We start from the raw sequence: 21,518 nt of genomic DNA on the forward strand, positions 1-21,518 counted from the left end.
ATTATAGTTATGAAGTAGCAACGAAAATAATTTTATGGTTGGGGGTCACCACAACATGAGGAACTGTATTAAAGGGTCGCGGCATTAGGAAGGTTGAGAACCACTGCTGTAAACCAAAAGTATAAATAAACATTATGGGCTGTTTGAACCCAAGGATATTTTCTAACCGTGGATGTTTCTGGCAGACCGAATATCAAGGACCATCTGTCATGGACCCATGTGCGCATGGATGTTCCTGATAGGGCCACATTTGAAGACCTTTCGGCATGGGTCAGATGTCTCCATGGGGTTCTGGACACGACCAGATGTCCTGAAAGGGTCCCTGAACTTTGTTTCCAGTTTGTTAGCCAGTTCCCAATCCAGGCTGCCCTGAAACATTCCTTCTGACCCGTTGGTAATTTTGTTTAACTCTTTCTCTTCCTCTGTCTTTCCCGCTCTCCCTGAAGTTGTAAGTTTTTCACAAAGTAGTGAGTGGTTTGTTTAACTCTAAAGCCATTATATCTGTTGTTTCTCACTTGCCTGCAACCAAATCCTTTTACCTTACAGACATCTAGTTGATTGCTAAGAGAATATTTTGGATATACCATAGCAGAATACTAGCTGCATCGACTTCACAAGCAAAACGTATAGAAATAAAAAATTTGAATAATATTCTGATAGGGGCTTTGTTTATTTTTTTACTTAGCACTAGTAAAAGTTTTTAAGAATTGGAACTAAATATATTGAACCTGAAAGTTTAAAAATAAACTTCTCTTTTTTTAGTTACATACGAAATAGAATTATAGAGTTATAATTGTGATTTACAGAAAAATAGTCACATTTCAAGAGTGATACAGAAAGATAGATTTTTTAAAAAAAAATAAGCATACTCATTGCCATATTCCTTTAAGATAGGGTTACTTACTATACATCCAGTTTCACTGGGACAATTTTAGTACATGCCTATTGTTCCAGTGCAATTATTAATAGTGCACTATTCCACCCTCAAAAGTGGCCTGGTTTGAACAATTATACAGTTATTTTATTTAAAGGAGAGCTCAGTTTTAGTGAATAAAATTATATCTATCTTCTACTTTAGGTTAAACCAAATATCTCAAAATATTAAATAACCATGATAATATACTAACACAAAGAGATTAATAAAGTATAGAGTTGATGGTTAAACATTTCCCTTTCACATTCAGATATGAAAAAATTCTAGACTCTCCTTCTAGTAGGTGAATGGCATAATTTAACCTACAATTAATTATAAAAGAAGCATGCAATTTTGTTCATTAGCCAAAGTCAGAGTGTGCACTTTAAAACTGAGATTCTGTAGGATACACAAACAATATTTTACACCCATAAACCAAGTTGAGGCCTGAAACACAGTTTCATTTATCTTTATATTCTAAGCTTTATAGTGTCGCAGAGAGTGTCCATCTGTTCAGCTGAGATTGCTTTAAATAGTGAGAGGTCAGAAAGACTTGGATGATCAAGGTCAAAGGAGCCTCTTGACCCTGTGATACTTGCCAAAGCAATTGGAACATCGGGACTGATACACCGTTAGATGCCGTTCGCTAAAGCAGGCTCCACTTTAATTGGTAATGATAGCAAGAATGCCCAGTAAAGTTATTGCTGAAAGAAAACAAAAAGTATCCAATATAGTAATTTATTACCAGTCAGTGGGTTTCCCCCACTAGGTTGTTTTACCCCTGCAGTGGTGAGAGAAAGCAAAAAGGTACTCTAACACTTAGCTGAAAATGGATGCCCTGCTGGTACCAGGGATGAGTGGTGGCCCCGTGATTGCCTGTGCCATTAGCTTGGTAATGTCGTCTCTATTGTAAACTCGGCTCCCCAGGTTCTTCCTGTGCATGGGCTGCAGATTGAAGGCTTTCTCTCTTGTCTTCTATTTGTGCTGCCAGTCACACGGCTTCCCACGGGCCCTTTGGAGGGTGACGGTTTTTACTACCAGCAACTATCTCCAGCAACCCTTGGGCTCCATGGGTCTAAAAATGAATGGCTGGTACTTTCACTTACACCTTGTTGTTTGATTTATGCACTGTTGGGATATCTGTCCGTTCCTGTCGTTCCACCAATGGTTTTTCATATCTTTGTAAGATGTATGCTTTTCGTAAACAGTATATATATCCTTACCTGTTCATGGTTTCTATGAAATTAAGTCATTTGTTATAAATGTTGAAATGTATTTGGTGCCCTATGAGCAAAGCCCTTTGTAGATCTTTTTCATTTAGTCAATCAATAAAAAAAAGTCCTTTTAAAAATAGTTACTGGTTTCTGTCAATGAAGATAAAATTCCCATGGAGAAATATAAATGAGCTCTTTTGAACATCCAGACTTTTTTTCCATAAAAATATCTTAAGATAAAGTATATCGCACTGAAGAAAGATAGATTAAAGAAGAGAATTTCCTAATTGCCAGCACAGACATGGTGAAATAAATCTTATTTCACATTTCCAATTATATATGGAAGGTGCGGCTTTTGTTTTTGGTTTGTATATGTGTCTGCTTTAAAACAGCCCCGCCCTTATAGAAAGAGTGAAAGGCAATAAGCAGATGGATACTCCTACCTTCCTCAGACATTTGTGTTTACTTCCAGGTCTGCTTCATCTCATGAGTTCAATTTATTTCTGAAATAATTATATCTAGAAAACAATGTTAAGTAGCAGTTAAGCATAACAAACTTGATTTTGTTTTCATAAATGAGGGTCCAGATAATGTACTAAAGGTTTATTACTGTATGCATGTTTAATGGCTAAAGTACTCTTTCATACATTTAGTTTGCATATTTAACATTAAATGATGTGCTATTATAATGCTTCATGGAATTGTCACTTTAGTTAAAGTCTAGACATTTTGGTTTAAATCATGAAAATTAATAAATCGTTTAAAATGTTATTTTCTCTACACACACACACACACACACACACACACACGGGGTTTCAGCTTTTAATTTACACAAACGTTATCTACAACTAGATCTGTGGTGAGTAGAAAGCTATAGACTAGAGTTGGCCTCTCCTCCACCAGCTGCTTTTATTTTGAAAGGTTCTCAGGGCTGTGTCTGAGTATCCCAAAGGCAGTTTGATGGGAAGCATTTCGCGAGCCACCTCGAATCAGTTTTAGAAACCACAGTGCTGTGCACTTCAAAGCAACTAGGAACTTCAGCTCTGAAGGCCAGAGTGGGGCTGCATCATCTTCTCCAGGATAGGTAGGGAAAGGCATTTCAGAAAGAAAAACTAAATCATAATAACCTCTTTCTGCACTTTGAGGAATGGCTTGACTTGCTGAATTAAAATTTTAAACTCAATAAACACGGAATTATTATTTTTATTTTTTTAAATATATATATTTTTTAATTTCAGAGAGTGGAAGGGAGAGGGAGAAATAGAAACATCAATGATGAGAGAGAATCATTGATTGGCTGCCTCCTGCATGCCCCCTACTGAGCATTGAGCCTGCGACCCAGGCATGTGCCCTGACCTGGAACAAACTGGTGATCCTCAGATTCATAGGCCAACACTGAACCACTGAGCCACACTGGCCGGGCGACATGGAATTAATTAATTAATTAATTGCTGATATGGAGATCAGGCATTCGTCATCCCCCATGTCACTTAATATTCATAAACCAAAGAATCCTTAAATCAATATCTGCTTTAGCTCTGAGTTTGAATTTTTAGAACTAAAATTTAAAAGTGAAATTGTGTGAAAGATTTCAGCACTGAATACATGTTAGCTTATCATTACATTAATTAATGATACTTTCTAACCTGCATCTTCTACCCTGGAATCAGCCAAAGAGCAAAGCGCAGACAATGCAGGAGCTTGCTCATCAGGAGTGTGTGTCTTGTTAGAAAAATGACCAGTGTCTCAGGAAAGAGGGTAAACCAATGTGGGATTCTCCATCAGCTAATGGAAACGTGTCTTCTAAGGGAGGTAGCAGAGTTCCCAGAATAAGTTGAATCCCTGTGGTAAACAGCCTTTGGAGACAAGAAGGTAGATAGGTAAAATAGCATTTAAGTTGTACTTTCCATGAAATTTTTATGTGGTTCTGTGTATTAAATCAGTTAAAGGAGATGGCATGTCTTGATATATTTGAGGGGGGAAAATATAAAAGCATTTTCTTTTCCTGGACATCATGTCAGTAATATATATACAGTAATTTGACTTTTCAGGTATGGTTTATGTTGTAACTTAAGACTTTCCAAAATACGATGTAGCAGTATTGGTTTTCATGTATCACTAATGGATCAAGGCTGGATTTTAGGAAATGAGTGCTTGACAGTTCAGGGAGGACCCTGACGTTTATGGGTAGTCAACAAAGCTCTCTCACTCTTCAAACCACTGCCTTTGTGTTAGTCTCCGTTATCATGATGCTGTCGACGTGCTCCTTTCTAGGCCATAGAATAAAGGCGTGTGTATAGATCTGTGTGCATATGTATAACTTTGTTTTCATATAGAAATGAGATTATATTATAGATGCTGTCCTACAGGTTGCTTTGTCAAATGAGAAATATTTGGTGCACATCCTTCTATATCAGTACCCTGGTTAGATTTTTAACTAAGCCTCCAATAACTACTGTCTTATTTTTCTCTTTAAGAAATCTTTGATGGGGGAGCTATTTAGAATTACATGTTATTATGTAATTATTGCTAGTTTATGCTGTTAAAATGGTATTCTTTCATTTACCTGTATAAATCTAATTTAAATGTCTAGGCGTGAATATTTCTCTCTTCTCTGCGTCCAGTAGGGAGTGGTTTGGTTCCTGAGTAGGGGCTGCTGGGGATTGAAAAAATGAAAGAAAGAGACAGACACAGAGATGGAAGAAAAAAGCTCGGCCGGGTAGGACCACTGTCCTCTGATGGAGCCAATGCAGCGTGTCTATTTTATACAGCAACGAACAGGAAGTTTCACTAAAAGTCAAGACAAAGGAGATTATGTGCATTCTTGGGTGGGCCCGAGTCATATTCATTCCTGGTGCTTGGCTGGATTTAAATAACAAAACCCACTCCCTGGCACCTGGGCTGAAGGTCAAGCTGACAACACTCCTGCCTTTTGGCAAAGTGTGTTTCCAGGACATGGCTCTGCCAATGCCACTGGATTCAGCTGACAATAATTAAGGAAATGCCCATGTGCCTTCCCAGGCGCTCTCTACATCCAGGGATTAAGGAGGAGTAGCTATTCACATACATGGATTTAGGAAAACATTCCAACTTATCCAATATTAGGAAAATGTATGAATCAAATGATTTAAAATATTTTTAAAAAACAGCAATATTCATACTGATTTAATTAATAATAATATGCCATTCCTACTATTATTGAACATATTTTTAACATTTTAGCAAATGCCAGGGGTTAAGAAAAATAAATATGCCCTAACTAGTTTGGCTCAATGGATAGAGCATCGGCCCATGGACTAAAAGGTCTTTGGTCCGATTCTGGTTAAAGGCACATACCTCAGTTACAGACTCAGTTCCTGGCCCCAGTTGGGTTGCATGTGGGATGCAACTAATCGATGTGTCTCACTCACATGAATGTTTCTCTCCTATCTCACTCTTTCTGAAAAAGCAATGGAAAAATATCCTCAGGTGAGGATTAACTAAAAACAAGAAAAAGAAAAAGAAATATAAATAATAAGGATGGGAAGAATGGAACAAATTACCTTTATTTAAATATAGTAACGGTGGATACTCTATATAAAAATATGAATAAAAGAGAAAACCTAATAGCACAAAAAATAAAGATAAGCATGGGAATGCTGAAACCAAAATTAATATAATAATACAAAAAAAACTTTTTTGAAAATATAATAAATATAAAAATGCTCTTCATAATTGCAATAAAAATAGAAAATAAACAGGGATAAATTTAATAAAAAATATGTAACACCCATATGAATACATGTTTTAAAAATCACTAAAAGACATAAAAAAATATTGATTTACTAATATGCAATCCCAGAGAGAAAGCAAAGCATTTTTAAAATTAACATAGTAACAAATTTATACATTTAATAACAATAACTTTCGAAACCTCCTTGGTGGGTTTTTGGAAACTTGATAAGTTGATTACAAAATTCCTCTGGAAAAATAAATATATAAAATGATCTAAGAAAAATTAAGAAAAAGAGGAATCTTGGGCATGGGACTCCCTTCTAATATGTCTACGTCTCTATCTGCATTATAGTGCATAGTGGTTCAAGAACAGACAAATAGATAAAAAAGAATAAAAGAGTCCAGAAAGGTGCTGTTATATAAATCATAATTTTCTCTTAGGAAAAAGATGGCACTTAAAATTCTACAGAAAAGTTAATAAGTGGCTTTTATATAATTGAGTATAATGTTTGAAAAATATATAAAATAATACCCTTTCTTTCTCCTTTAACAAAAATAAACTTCAGATGAATAAAAGTTTTAAATATAGAATGATAGGTCACTAGAAGAAAATATGTGGCAATATTTTTACTAATTTGGTTAGGAAGGGCCTAGGAGTAGCAAAATTTAAAAATGAAAAAAAGTAATAATCTCTACTATTAAAATTTTTTAAAAACTATATTGCAAGCTCCCCAATCTATAAATATGAAACTTAATGAGACTTGAAAATTATTTGCAATATATTCAATACAGGATTAATATTTTTACATACAAAAGGGCTCGTACAAATTGATAAGGAAAATATAAATAGGAAAATAGGAAAGTGAGCAAAGATTCATACTTAAATATCACAGGAAAATACAAATAATCATTAAAGTGTTCTCACTAAAATAGCGTCAATGCAGATTTTCTATTATCAGATTAATAAATATTTTTAAAATGCTGAACTCTTTAATGGTATAACACAATGACATAGATTCACGCTTGGCTGAAGTGTGATTTGAAACAACCTTGGTGGGGCACATTCTAACAATTGAACCAACTTTTTAAAAGTTTCACCTTGAAATTCTATTTCAAAGAATTTTTAAGAGAACCAGGAAAGTGGTCTATGATTTTAGGCACAGATGTGTTTAGAGAAGGGATAGAAAATAGTGGTTTCATTTGTGACTATGGAGAAATGACTTATTTATAGAACACTTTTGTTCTTTTCCAAATTACCCCAGCCTCTGCATCAATAAGATTTTGAAGAGACATAGTTCAAAGTCAAGGCAATGATATCTGAATATACCAGGATCCAAGAGTGGGGGCAGCCTGAGTGAAGCTCTGGGCAGATCGGAGCCCCCTGACCAAAGCAATCTGTTATGGAGCAGGTTGACTCTTGACTGACCCTGTAATTAGGTGCTTAAATGGGCTAGTGTTGTGAGACGCTTATTTCTCACTTAGGCGACAGTTTTTTTAAGTGAATTTCTCCGGTCACACAGAGGTTAGAGATGGGTTTACGGAAAAGTGCAGAACTAACACCCAAAGGCCGAATTCCAAGTTACTGTAAACAAAAGTGAACTTGATAATGATTTTTAAAAATGTGCCCAGTTTTATTTGTGTGTGTTTTTTTCAAGAAGACCTGGAATAACATCTTCAATCACTATGTTTCAGTACTTTATAGTTAATAGAGAAAGCCATGAACTCAGTACATTTACCCTCAATGGTTATGTGACTCAGCTTATCCAGCACTTTTAGGCTCAATAAAGTATTTTGTAAAAATCCTCATACTCTATGTAATCTTACCAGAACAAATTTTGCTGATGTCATGCACTGAGATTGAGGCAGGCTCAGCTTTTTAGAGATTGCAGACGATGAAAATAAGGATACTTATACATATGATGATGACAGAAGGTAAATGTTGGGGAAAAAACATGTCAGGAGACAGCCAAGGAAAAAGCAAGGTTACAGTTAGAAGGGGGCAGAATGACCGGTCACTATGACATGCACTGACCACCAGGAGGTAGACGCTCAATGCAGGAGGTGCCCCCTGGTTTTCAGTGTTCTCCCACAGGGGGAGTGCCACTCAGCCAGAAGACCTGAGCTGTGCTCATGGCTGGTGAGTGCAGCGGTGGCGGCGGAAGCCTCTCCCACCTCCGTGCCGTGGCAGTGCTAAGGATGTCTGACTGATGGCTTAGGTCCACTCGTGGGGAGTGGGCCTAAGCCGTCAGTCAGACATCCCTAGAGAGCTCCTGGACTGCGAGAGGGAGCAGGCCAGGCTGAGGGACACCCTCCCCGCACCCCCCCACCAAGTGCACAAATTTTTTTCACCGGGCCACTAGTAATACAGAATATAAGAACTTAAGAATTAATATTATGGGCATTTATAGTTATTCTTTGATACTAATGTCAAAATAATGGTAAATACTCTTTTTCAAAGTTGTTTGATGACATGACTTTAACAATATACTCACTGCTTTTTTTTTTTAATAAATTTTATTGATTTTTTTACAGAGAAGAAGGGAGAGGGATAGAGAGTTAGAAACATCGATGAGAGAGAAACATCGATCAGCTGCCTCCTGCACATCTCCCACTGGGGATGTGCCCGCAACCCAGGTACATGCCCTTGACCGGAATCGAACCTGGGACCCTTCAGTCTGCAGGCCGACGCTCTATCCACCGAGCCAAACCGGTTAGGGCGACTCACTGCTTTTTAAAAGAAAAAAAATTCAGTGATGACAGGCTAGAGTTATAATATTTCATCATTTTAGTATAATAAAATATAATAATGTTTTATATTTATAATTTAATAGAATTATTTCCAAATGGGAAACAATGCTATAGTGTGCTAAATAAATTTGGAGTAGCATTTATGATTTGAAAAGAATGTAAAATGTCCAGTTGCTCCTGAGGCTTATGGGACCATATTTCAGGACAGATGTGTTTATAGCAGTGCCATGGGCCTACTGTGGCTGTGTGGACCACCAAATAAGAAGATGAAACCCAACCAAGCAATGGGTGGTGTTTCTAGAGTCATTGCTATGATTTTCATTGGCTCAGTAATTGAGGAGGTTCAGATACTACAGCCAGAGAAGATGATAGCTTTAGGAAAGTAGAAGTTTATGGGAGAGCTAAACACATGGCTTATGTATTTCTTATATGCATTAGACATTGCATAATAAGATAATGTAAGAAACTCTTTTTACTAAATGAATAGGTAATGAATGGTATTACTATCTTAATTTCACTTCTTGATTAGTACTGGTTATAAACATTTTTCATATGTTAATTTTAATGTGAATTGCTATTGATGTCATTTGTCCATTTTCAGTGTGTATAGTGTTTATTTTTAGTTTTCAGAAATTATTTATTAATAATTATACTAATCCTTACACTATCTTATTGGTAGAAAAAATGTGTTTTTGTCCAAGTAATAGGATTGTATAAAACCAAAACCCATTCTGGACCTTTATCTTTAAAATTTTTTAATGATTTGTTTTTCAAATCTTCTTTTTTATGATTATAAACTAAATGTCATCAGTGGAAAAAAAAGAAATCCAAAACCTAAATTTAAAAAACCTTAACATATAGAGATTATTTTAACTTCACTTTCTAATTAAGTTATTAACATTTTAGTGCATGTCCTTCATGAATATAAATGTACATATTATATGTATAAATTTATATATGTCAATATGTAAATATATCAATACATTCATACACACATGGCTTTATTAGAAGGGTATTACTTCTCTGCCTTATAGAACACATTTTTCCCAGTAAACATAGTTTTTACACCATTATTTCAAAGTATTTGAATGGTATGCTATTATATACATATGTTAATTATTTATTCAACAAATATTTATTATGACACTAATAGTGGCCCAGCTGGCATGGTAAAGTGTTTGAGTGTCAACATATGAACCAGGAGGTCATGTTTGATTCCTGGTCAGGGCACATGCCCGGATTGTGGGCTCGATCCCCAGTGTGGGCCATGCAGGAGGCAGCCCTCTCCCTCCACCTTCCTCTCTGAAATCAATTGATGTTTCTATTTCCCACTCCCTCTACCTTCCTCTCTGAAATCAATTTTCTTTAAAATACCCTAATAATGCTATAGAGGAGCACTGGGAATAAAGCAACATACAAAACTCCTACAAAGGTGAAGTTTGAATGCTATTGGAGAAAATGTACAGTAAACAAATAAATATTGTATATAATATAAGTACTAGGAAGGAAAAAAGGAAGATGATAGAAAGTAGTAGGTTGGCATGAGGGGATGAGGTACTTTAGGAAGGCCTTTTCAAGGAGCAGGAACCTCACTGAAGTATGGGATCCCCCATGCCAATATTTAGGGCAAAATCATTTTAGGCAGAGAAAGAACAAGGTGTACCTTTAAAAAAAATAAAAACAATTTCACATTGATTAACATTTAGATTACCTCCAACTATTTAAAAATTTAAATAAAATGTTAAACAAGTTTGGAGAGACCATTCTTCTTAAAGATTTTCTAAATTTTTACATGTATTCTAACTGTTCTCCTTAATTTTCAAACTTATTTTTCCACTGTTGTATGTCTTCATAACCATACTGATAGGAAGATGTGAAAGTGTATATGAAAGGATGTCAATCTAATGCCATTATATTCCATGGGTTCTAATTTATATTTTTTAAAAAGAAAAACAAAAGTTTAAGAAAGAAAAAAATGGTGTAAGTATATTAGAATATAGAATGTTTAGAGGAGAATTTTTATAAGTAACACAAAAAAATCAAAATGACTTGCCATTACTTGTACTGCTACTTAATACTTTCTGTTTATGCCATTTTAACCCCATGGGACCTTTAGTAAAATCACTTAAGAATAAGGACTTCAACACATAAAGTTTTGTGTTTCTTTCAATCTCCTTCAGGTTGCTGATGTCAAGTCTTTCTCAGGTCCTTTTAATGTCCTGCCTGTGAAGACAAAATGGAGTAACATTGGCTTTCATATCCTTCTGTTTGACTTGGAAAACCTTGTTGAACTTCTGCTGTCAACGCCAGCCTGTGACAATGACCCTTCCAATTCATTCTATGGCAGTGAGATCCTGAGAAGAGCCAAAAGTACAGTTGAGAAGAAAACATTGACGCTGAAAAGAAATAAAACTGCCTCTGGTTCTCTCTCAGCAGAGGCACAAGCCAAGCCTGTGAGTGAAGCCCCAGGCCAAGGAGATAATTCCATCGTGGTCTTAGAAGAATATGATGGAATTAAAAGGCAGAAGAAAATGAAGAGCTCCAAAAAGACACACCCTAAGCCATCAAGAAAATTTGATGCCAACCTCATAATAGATGCAGCCAAATTGCTCCTATCTTGCCTTTTGCCGTGGGGAGTGGATAAAGAATTAGATAACCTCTGCATTAAGCATCTCAATATTTTGAAGCTTCAGGGTCCCGTGTCTTTAGGACTTGCTTCAAATGAAGATCACTTCTCACTGACGCTGCCAGGTGGGGATTTATGCAATGCCGAAGTGAAGAAAGACTACTCAAAAGTCAATTTGTTTTCCAGAAAAGTGCTGGAATTGTCAAACAAATACACATCCACTCTTCCAAATCAAGCTGGGATGCCAAGAGGGCTGGAAAATAACTGCGACGCTTTGCATGAGTCAAACACTATAATTTATTTATTGAGAAGACTATTTTTAGTTAACAAATTAGTTAACATGCCTGTAGACTTGGCATATGGAGTTGATAGGTAAGGCATGCCTAGAGATTTTGACTATTCTTATTTGGGATATTTTAAAAATTATCATTATTTGTTGTATTCAACTCTCTAGCCTTTCTCCTTCTTTTCTTCATTTACACGAAGAATGAATATGCAACAACTCCTTTAGCTCCAAACACATTTAAAAAAACTTTCTTTTAATTTTTGGGATTGGAGGATAATTTGAGCAATAAATTTGTTTTAAAATATATTTGTTCAACAAATAACCCTTGTTCTCATAATATGTGCCAGGAAAATCAGAGTGCTAGATGCTGAATGATTCAGTAAATAGATAGATGATATATACTTACATACATACATACAACCTTGAAATACATTGCTGTTGCTGTGAATTAAATATGAACAAAGAACATTTAAGTAATCGCCTATAATGACATGGTTTATATATCACTAGAGGCCCGATGCACAAAATTTGTGCAAGGGGTTCGGCTCTGGCCCCACCTGCTGTCGCAGCCAGGGGCCTCTGCCGCCTCTGCCGTGGCCCCCACCCGCTATGGCTTTGTCCAGAAGGAATGACGTCCAGAAGGATGTCTGGTCTAATTAGCATATTACACTTTTATTATTATAGATAAGGAAAGGAAAAATTTGAAAATTTAATTCCTCAAATCCCACCATTTAATGTATACTTTGGCATTTTAAAATAGAAGAGACCATCAGTAATTAATTTGTAGAAAGTACAGTTTAGTAATAATAACTTTCGTTTTTTAGTGCTTCGTATCTGCTGGTCACCATGGAAGCCCTTTACATACATGATTTTATTTAGAATGCACAGCAAAGCTGTGCTATAGGCCCTATTATTTTGCTCATTGTATAGGTGACGATATTAAGGCTTATGAAGAGAAGATACCAACCCCAAGATTAATTCAGCTTCTTGGAGTCTGATTCAAGGCTTAGTACCAGTCTCATTCCAAAGCCTGATTAATCACTCACTTTGACTCTGAATGTCTACCCTCTCCCACTGCTAAAATGCAATGCAGTTTTTCATAGTCTGATATTAGAAGATTTAATTCAATCATCAGCCTATAGGGGAAATAAACATAAATTTCTCATTTGGGTATGAGCTCATTTAAATGATAAAAATAATGCACCTGAAATACATAGAAAACATTGAAGTAAAATAAAATAAAATAAACTAGAAAAAACATTTGTAATACAGGTGTTTTAGGTGGTCTGTGTAAAGAGAATAATTAGTGTGAGATAAAACCATCTAGGAAGCCGTTCCAGAAGAGATGCTGTTTGATCTACCCAGTACGTGGTGGTAAGTGGTCCTTGACATTGATGTTCTTTGGTAAGAGCTCAATTCAACAAATAACTGTGCCAGGCACTGTGTAATGGCCAGAGTTCCTGCCCTCAGTGGACTTACAGACTGGTAGCAAAGCAAGTCCCGATGGATTATGCAGGATTCAGTATTATACTTCCTTCCATTATAATGCTTTTGTGCTACTGGGTTTTCCATGTTCTGTTCATAGCCCTAACAATGAGAAAACAGACTGGTAAATTTTAGTTCTTTACTATCCTCTATTTCTTTTACTTATTTATTTATTTTTAAAAATTCAGATAGGCTTCATTTACTTTTCTTTCTATTACTAAGAAAATTACATAGTACCTAAAGTCTGGTTAAAAATAAAATGCAGGCAGCCAGGAGCCCGAAAACCCAGGAATTCATCCTGATTTTATTGTTAACTAGCCATGTGCCTTTGTACTAGTCTCTTAACCCTCTGGGCCTTGCTTTCCTCATTTTAAAATGAGGTGGGTGGGATAGGTGATCGTTAAGATTTCTTCAAATTATTAAAAACTTGGGCTGCTACAAAAGTATATTTGTTTGCCTAATTGTGATCCCACAGAGCAGGTGAGGGACTTAGTTATTGTTTGTCAGAGATGTTTATTCTGAGTTTGTTTCTGATTACCAAGTACAGAGTACAGGATGTGTCTCAAGCCCACTGGGGGAGATGATAGACTGGCACTAGGCCTTCCCTTAAAATCGGTAGCACAGCCCTGGACAAGTGGCTAAGGTGGCGCATCATCCCATACACTGCAAGGTTGTGAGTTTGATCCCCGGCCAGCACATGTACAGGAGGCAACTGATCCATGTTTCTATCTCTCTCTCTAAAATCAATTTAAAAAGCCATATCCTCAGGTAAGGATTAAAAGAAAATTGTTAGCACACATTAGCAAATTCTTTATAGAATTCTTAATTTAAACATTATCCAATGGAGGTATAAGGATTAGAGACTGCTACCCTCAATCAGTCGCTTCAGATTTGATATTTTGTTAGAGACTGCATGTCCTTTGGCAGGACATCAAAAATAATGTGCATTAGATGTGTCATCAGATCCTTCCAAGAAGTTTGACCATTTCACTAACATTTCCCTGTGGTTGTGAAGGATGAGAAGTCCTTGTCTGCGTAACAATCCATGATGTAGCTGGATTTTAAGGAAACAGCTAACTGCCTCTGAGCACACACTTGGGCAGTCTCTGAAAGCTGCTGAGTCACCGCATTGGAGCACAGCCTGCCTTCCTCACATCCCCACGGTACCTGGGGAGAAATCTTTGGCTGATGTCAACATATTAGGATTAAAAATAAATGTTTATTTTGCATTAGCCACAAATTGCATGACCTAAATTAGCAAGACCCCTTCTGTAAAAGTAGATCACAAGACAATACTGATAAACTAAAATTCAGAATTCAATTGGGATTAAGGTGCTAGGTAGGAGAAATATGAGGGAATACGATTCATCAAAGAGATTAATGTGGAAGACATTGCTAAAAATAATCTGTGTTCACTTTCCAAATTTGTTAAATTGGTCATACACTCATATGTTTCATTTATTTAATCTATTTTTCAAAATATTTTTATATATTTTCAATAATATACTTTAAATCTTTTTTTGTTTCAATAGCTCTTTCAAAATGGATTCTGTGCATAACAAAGTGAAAAGTCCTGGGAATGATATTTTGCATATTTCAAGCTTCTACAGTTACTTACGAAATGGTAAAGTTACAGATATAGTCTGTTTTGTTTTGTTTTTCTTTCTATGACATAAAATAACTAGTATTTCTATAACTAAATAGCACTCTACAATTTAGAATAAGCAATGTGTCTTTTTATTATATTATTTAGTCTACATTTCACAGTTATATTTTTGTATTCTGCCAATATTGAAATATATGTGAACATTTTTAAAAGTATATCTTTTTTTAAAATTAGCCTTATGCATGTCTTCTTTTTAAAATACTATTATATTTTTTTATTGATTTCAAAGAGGAAGGGAGAGGGAGAGAGAGATAGAAACATCAATGATGAGAGAGAATCATTGATTGGCTGCCTCCTGCACGCCCCCTACTGGGGATCAAGCCCACAACCAGGGCATGTGCTCCTGACCGGAATCAAACTCGGGACCCTTCAGTCCGAAGGCCAACGCTCTATCCACTGAGCAAACCAGCTAGGGCACATAAGTATCTTTATTACCACATAAGTGATTATTACACTAGAGAATGTTAGAGCTATTTCAGAAGTCATATAATGGTCTTTGAAATCTTTGACAGTCTTGTTCTTTAGATTCATCCAAAAACCTGCTTCTTCACATCTTTGACATCTCAGTAAGTGGCAATTCTATCCTCCCGGTTGTTAAGGCCAAAAACTTTGAGGCCATTTTGATGTTTCCCTTTCTCTCACACTCCAGATCTAACCTTTTAGTAATCACCTTGGTGGATCTACCTTCAGAATATATCCCAGGTTTGACTGCTTCTCTCCACTACAGAACCACCCTTCGTGATCCTTAATCACCTCTTGCCTTGATGACTACAGAGGCCTCCTAACCACCCCGCTGCTCCTATTTTTCATTCCTACATTCTATTCCCAACCAGGCAACCAGAGTGACCTATTAGAAACAAAGTCAGAACCTCATGTTCCTGCTTAAAAACCTTTCAGTGGCTTCTGTGTCACTCTGAATAAAAGCCACAGTGTTTAGGATAACCCACAAGGCCCTATATATAGAAAACCCTATATAACCTGGCTTTTCTGCCTACATCATTGCTCACACTCCCAACTGACCTCATCTCTTTATACTCATTTCCTGCTTCCCATAGTCCAGCTACACTGGTCTTTTTACTCAGACCCAAACATGGCAGGCAGGTCTAAGGGCCTTTGTATCAGCTGTTTCCTCTGCCTGGAATTCTTTCCCCAGATTCCAGAGGTCAGCCTGCTGCCCCTCACCTCCACCACACATCCTTCAATTCTTGCTCAAATGCCATTTCATCAATGAGGGTGTCATCCCTTCTCCCAGCAACCCTACCCCTTTCCCTGTTTTACTGTTTTCCACAATCCTTTTCACTACCTGACATACTATATATATATATTTTAAAATTTGTCATCCATGTCTGGCTAGTAAAATGTAAGTTCCATAGGTTTTCCTTTTCTTTTTATGACAGCTTTATGCACTGCTATGTTCCCAGTTCCTAGAGCAATGCCTGCAAAGAATTAGGTAAATATGCTTGAATTAATGGATGAATAGTTAAAAGGACAGTGGTTTTGGAGATAGCTAAGGTTCAAGATCCAGTTCTGCCACTTATTGTTTCTGTAACTTTAGTTCTTCAAAAGCTGTATTTACTGCATTTGTAAAGTTGGAATAATAGTGTGCATGTTGCCTCCAAAGTCATATAGTATATTATTGCTACATTGGAGTGGCCTGAACAGCAACACATGCGGACCCTCATAGGGCTACTGAAAAGAATATTTGGGATATTTTAGAGTGGGAGTTTATTAATAGCTTCAGTTACTGAGTGACTGGTATTTTGAAAGAATTATGCTAATAATTTTGCATATATTATCTCAATTAATATATAAAGGACACTATATAGTAGAAGGAACTATCTCTGTTTTACCCTTAGAGAAACTGGAGGTCAGGGAACTTAGATGACTTACTTATCATCATAAGCACAGTGGCCAGATTCTAGTCCAACTCTGTCTTATTCCAAATCCCTTGCTCTTTCCAGTATGTCAGGCCACTCTCACATCTAAGATTACTAGTAATGTTCTCCCTATATGGCCCCATTCTGGGTTGCCTATTTTTTTCCTTCTGTAGTGGTTCTTGTTAGGGTATTTATTCTTGTTTTCATTTTTTTAATTAGACTAGGAAATGGATTAGAATTTGAGGCATAACATAGGTGGTTTCTGCAGAGACCAAGAGACTTGCTAACCAGAGCCAGGGAGCCCCAGACTTTCCTGTGGCTGCCGAAACCACACAGCCCGAGCAACTAGTGCTATTACTGATGCATCCCTGATGTTTGGAGTTGGCCTTTATAGCATTTACAACCCAGTTAGGTAATAAGGAAATGTTGTTGTGTGTTTTAATAATTGAAAGATGAGAGGTAGAGGGAAAGGAGGGATTTACTTCATGCTATTAATTCTATAATCAACGCCTGAAGAATAAAATTACACTGTGGCACTCATTCTAAAGGGTTGACAGGAACCAATACCCACTTCTGTCAGCAAGAATGGTGACTAGGTAATAGTGGTAAACCTGGGATGTTTTCTTTTTATCTTTCCCCCTTCAGTTGCAATTAATTCTTTAACTCACTGACATTGCCAAGAAAAGTTGGCTCTCATTTCCACCTCATATTAAAATTTAATGTCACATTAAAGTGCACTGTGAAGTACCCCCTGATGCCAGTAAGCAGTTACAGTTGAGACCAATACTTTGCTTTGATGGTAGAGTCACAAGGTCAACAAAAGGAGAGAGATCAAAAAAGTGTCCTCTTACCTGCTGTGCTCATGAAGAATGGAAAATATGACTTCAAAATCATAGTGCTCTCTCATACTTGCATGTTTTATGCCCTGATCTTGGTCATTTCAAATTCACATTATATGTTCCATCAGGAAAAATGATGATATTAATGAGTTATAAGTTTCTTATGTATTGTATATATTTCTTTCATGTTCTCAATTTATATTATATTCAATACCTTCTAGCACATTTCCCTTGACTACTGATGTAATGCACACATACATATATCTATTATTATTTAAAATGGTGATTTAATGAAATACATATTAGACTAATACTAATTTTAAAAGTTGATAGCAGGATTTCAGACCTATATAACACATTAATTTAAATAGACAATCATAGTCATTTTTCTCTCCAGCGCAAGCCCTCCTTGTTTTTATCTCATTCAGTGATCTGGTGTCTAGATAATATATTTTACCCATCAGAAAGCCTTAATTCATTGATTTTTCACTTAGATGATAATATGTACATTTTCAATTAATGAAAAGGTACTTATTAAGTGCTTTTTGTGTAGGAAACTGCTGGACACTCTATAGATCAATTTAAATAAACCAAGCCCTAGCTCACTCTTAAAATTTCACACTGAACATTAAGGCAAATGGATAGAAAGGAGATTCAAGAGGGCAGCCTTAAAAGAAACAATACATAACAAAATGAGGCAAATTAAAACCGAAGTGCTGTACCTATTGATCAGAGTAGCAGAGCTGGGTGAGGACAAATCAAGGGAAGTCTTTTATATGATTTCTGCATGATAGATGCAATGTACAATTTCAGGAACTGTTTGCATTAAGAAGGAATTATAAAATTTGGTGACCTGTTTGGGTGGGAATATTAGTAGTCATTGCATTTTGTTGGCAAAAAAGGGTACAAAGATGGGTTTAAGGTATAAAGATGAATTTGATTTAACATAGATATGTATTAGTATAATTATTATAAATACATAAATTAATGAGTGGTTTTTGACTCTCACTGTACATGAAAATCATCTGAGGTACTTTTTCAGAGTATTAATGCCTGACCCACTGTCGTCCTGAGACCTGTTAAACCAGAATCTCTGTAGAGCTGACCCTGGGCTCCGGTGTTTATGAAAAAAGTCTCCCCAAGTGATTGAGGACCATTGCGTGCGTCCATTTTGAATACTTTCAAGATATAAACGCGTTCTGTATATTTCTAGGCAAGAATGAACCCCATCTACCTGAAGCTGGCGTTTCCCTTTTGAAGCTAATTTCCTGTTGGAGAGACCAGTCTGTGCAGGTATGACACAGCTCACGTTCTTGATTATGGAAGGCTTTATTGCTGCTGTGGTTCATGCATCCTCCCCTTTGCTTGAAAGTACGAGTGAGTAGGTATGCTTGTCCTTACCCAATGTCCTCCCAGGGCATTTCATTCAACGGGGCTAATGCAGAGACTAATAATGAGCGGGAAAGTGGGGAATATATAGGAGGGTGCACCAAGTTAGGGGGTCTGAATGGAGGGAGCTAAGGAAGGGGTGTTCATGGTATCAGTAACTTACTACTCATTGAAATTTCAGTTTGTGGCACAATTGTCTATTTTTTTTTTTATTTCAAAATGTCCCCAGGCTTAGGAATTTGTTAAGTGTAATTAGAAATTCTTTTTCTATCCTGAGAGTACTTCATTTGGGAGCTAATTTAGAGGGCTGGTTTCCATGCCCAAATGAAGTCTTTTCTTTTTTCTGTCCTTTTTTTTAGGTCCTATAAGTAAGTGGATAGTTTTGTACATACAAAAAATATCTGTGCATTGATTAGATGAGTACTTATTGGAACTTTGTTCTTCTTCATGAGCTTAAGGCATATCAAATTTGCAAGGCAAGAATAGCAGTAAGGACAATTAAAAATGACTATTTTGGGTACAGGGAACAAAAGAAAATTAACTCAGAACGAACTGTGGGGATTGACACTATAAAACCAAGTAAACTCAACTGGAATGGTTATTGAAACTTGGCCATGGGGGGTTACCATGGCCAACAAGTTTCTATATGATTTGCCCTTCGCCTAACCTCTTTGCTTATCATTCTCCCTCCTATTTTTGCCATACTGAGCATCTTTATATTTCCAGAACATACAAAGCTCATTTCCGCCTTAGCTCATTACTGTTCTCTTGAGCTGGAATTTTCATTTTTCCATTCATCATTTGCTCAAAAGTCAACTTCTTAGAGAGGTCTACCCTGATTACTCCATCTAATAGTGCCACCTCCCCCTCACTGACCCCATGCCTCCAGCCACCATCACATTACCCAGTTTTCTTTTCTTTTTTTGTGTGTGTGCTGTTTTTAATGGAAATTATACCTTTATTTGTTAATATATTTTTATTATTTCAGAGTAGAAAGGAGAGGGAGAGGGTGAGAGAGATAGAAACACCAATGATGAAAGAGAATCATTCATCAGCTGCCTCCTACACACCCGACACTGGGGATGGAGCCTGCAACCTGGGCATGTGCACTGATTGGGAATGGAACTGTGTCCTCATGTTTCATAGGTCAATGCTCTATCACTGAACCACGCTGACCAGGCTACACCTTTATTTTTTGCTAGCTTATCTTCTGTTCCCTCACTGTTATAGCAGCTTGCTGAGAGCAGGGGCTTGGTCTCACTCACCCCTCTTTGACCAGTGCCCAGAAAAGCAGTAGTGACAGCAGCCAGTCAATAAGGAATGAATGAATGAATGAATGAATGAATGAATGAATGAATGAATGAATGAATAGCTATGCAAAACCTTCTGTGATAATCAAATGGACATCAGTACATGTTGACTACCAGCATATTATCAATAAAGGAGTCTATCTGTTAAAGGTATGATTTTTTTTTTCCTAGTAGCCAACTAATTCCACAATGGGGAAAAATCCTTAAGAAAATTAATTCAACAGACCATTTATCCTGAATTGCTCTAACTAAAGATCTTTTGTAGTTGTTAAATTGACTTTCAGATAAGTTTTAATGTGGTTTGGACATACTTGGACTAGTGGATCTTTAAGGTTCTATGATACTATGACTTTGTGCAAAAGGCTGGGAGCAGGTAAAAATATTACCAGAGCATTTATGGCTCACACGACAGGAAGTCCAAGCTTCACAGTTTGCCTTTCATCTCTGCCACTGCCTGATGAATGACTCTGGAAGATAGGGTTAACTTGACTATTTTCCTCATGTGTAAAGTGGGAATGAGAATTTTTGCAAGTATCCATTTAAATGCTTCATTAAGCAGTCCTCAAATTACTGACAACGCTGTTTATTTAAGCAGTTTGTCACATCGTGTTAACTTGAATCTACTTTTCAATGTGTTTTAGAAGCAGTAGGTGGGAATGGAATGCTTTTGTAAAATAGAGCAAAATCCTTCTTCAGAAGTTGAAGGGGGAGGGTACCTTTAAGGGAGCAAGGAAGAAGGAATACATTTTTCAGATGAGTAAGGTTATCTGGAAATTGTCTCTTTTGCTTCTCAAATAAGAAACATACCCATATTTTATCCATACTACCTATAAAATTTATCTTACTGGAATAAGGGCTGGGAAAGCAGCAGCAAGGATTTGGGGTTGCTAATTTGCATGTTTCTGAAGCTGCACTAACATACTTGGGATTTTCTAATCGAACTCTAGTGAGTGAAATACAACATCAAACCTCTAAGGCAGAGGTGTTGTGGCTTTTTTTCAGGAGATGCTGCAAAGACCAGTGTGAGCCAGGTATTGGGAAATGCTTTTATGCCAGAAAATCCGGACATTGGAACTATAAGCAGGCCTTGGGGGCTCTTATGGGTCTTTATAACATTCTGTGCTATTTCACGGTCTTAGTAAAAAAAAAAAAAAAAACCATTAAATTTTTTAGCTTGCCTATGGCACTGTAATACTTCTAGTAATAATTACCAGTATATGGCCCAGATTTGTGGCTATCTCTTTCCAGCTAATGGATTAGTGAACCTTATTTTAAATCACTGCACAGGCCCTCATAAGAGTTTAATACTTTGTATATCTATTTCCAGAGAAACTTGCATTCAGAAGACAGCTTGATACCCATAGTGCTTCCAATTCTAGCTCTTTATTAAAATCACAAATACTGTATAAATTTTACATTTTGGGGCGTAAATTTTTCCCTACAATCTATAA

At 36.6% G+C, this 21,518-nt stretch overlaps 1 protein-coding gene across 5 annotated transcripts in view; it reads left to right on the forward strand.

Annotated features, from left to right (window-relative positions):
- The window catches only part of WDR72 (WD repeat domain 72), a 182,389-nt gene that overhangs the window by 71,997 nt on the left and 88,874 nt on the right, over positions 1–21,518 (forward strand). For all 5 annotated transcript variants that reach the window (XM_059700763.1, XM_059700782.1, XM_059700753.1 and 2 more), the window contains 3 exons: positions 10,770–11,587; positions 14,519–14,610; positions 18,582–18,661. In XM_059700763.1, the coding sequence (XP_059556746.1) occupies positions 10,770–11,587; positions 14,519–14,610; positions 18,582–18,661 (990 nt within the window). The remainder of the gene's footprint in view (positions 1–10,769; positions 11,588–14,518; positions 14,611–18,581; positions 18,662–21,518) is intronic.

The sequence above is a fragment of the Myotis daubentonii genome, chromosome 1 (genome assembly GCF_963259705.1).
Source record: "Myotis daubentonii chromosome 1, mMyoDau2.1, whole genome shotgun sequence".
NCBI lineage: Eukaryota > Metazoa > Chordata > Mammalia > Chiroptera > Vespertilionidae > Myotis > Myotis daubentonii.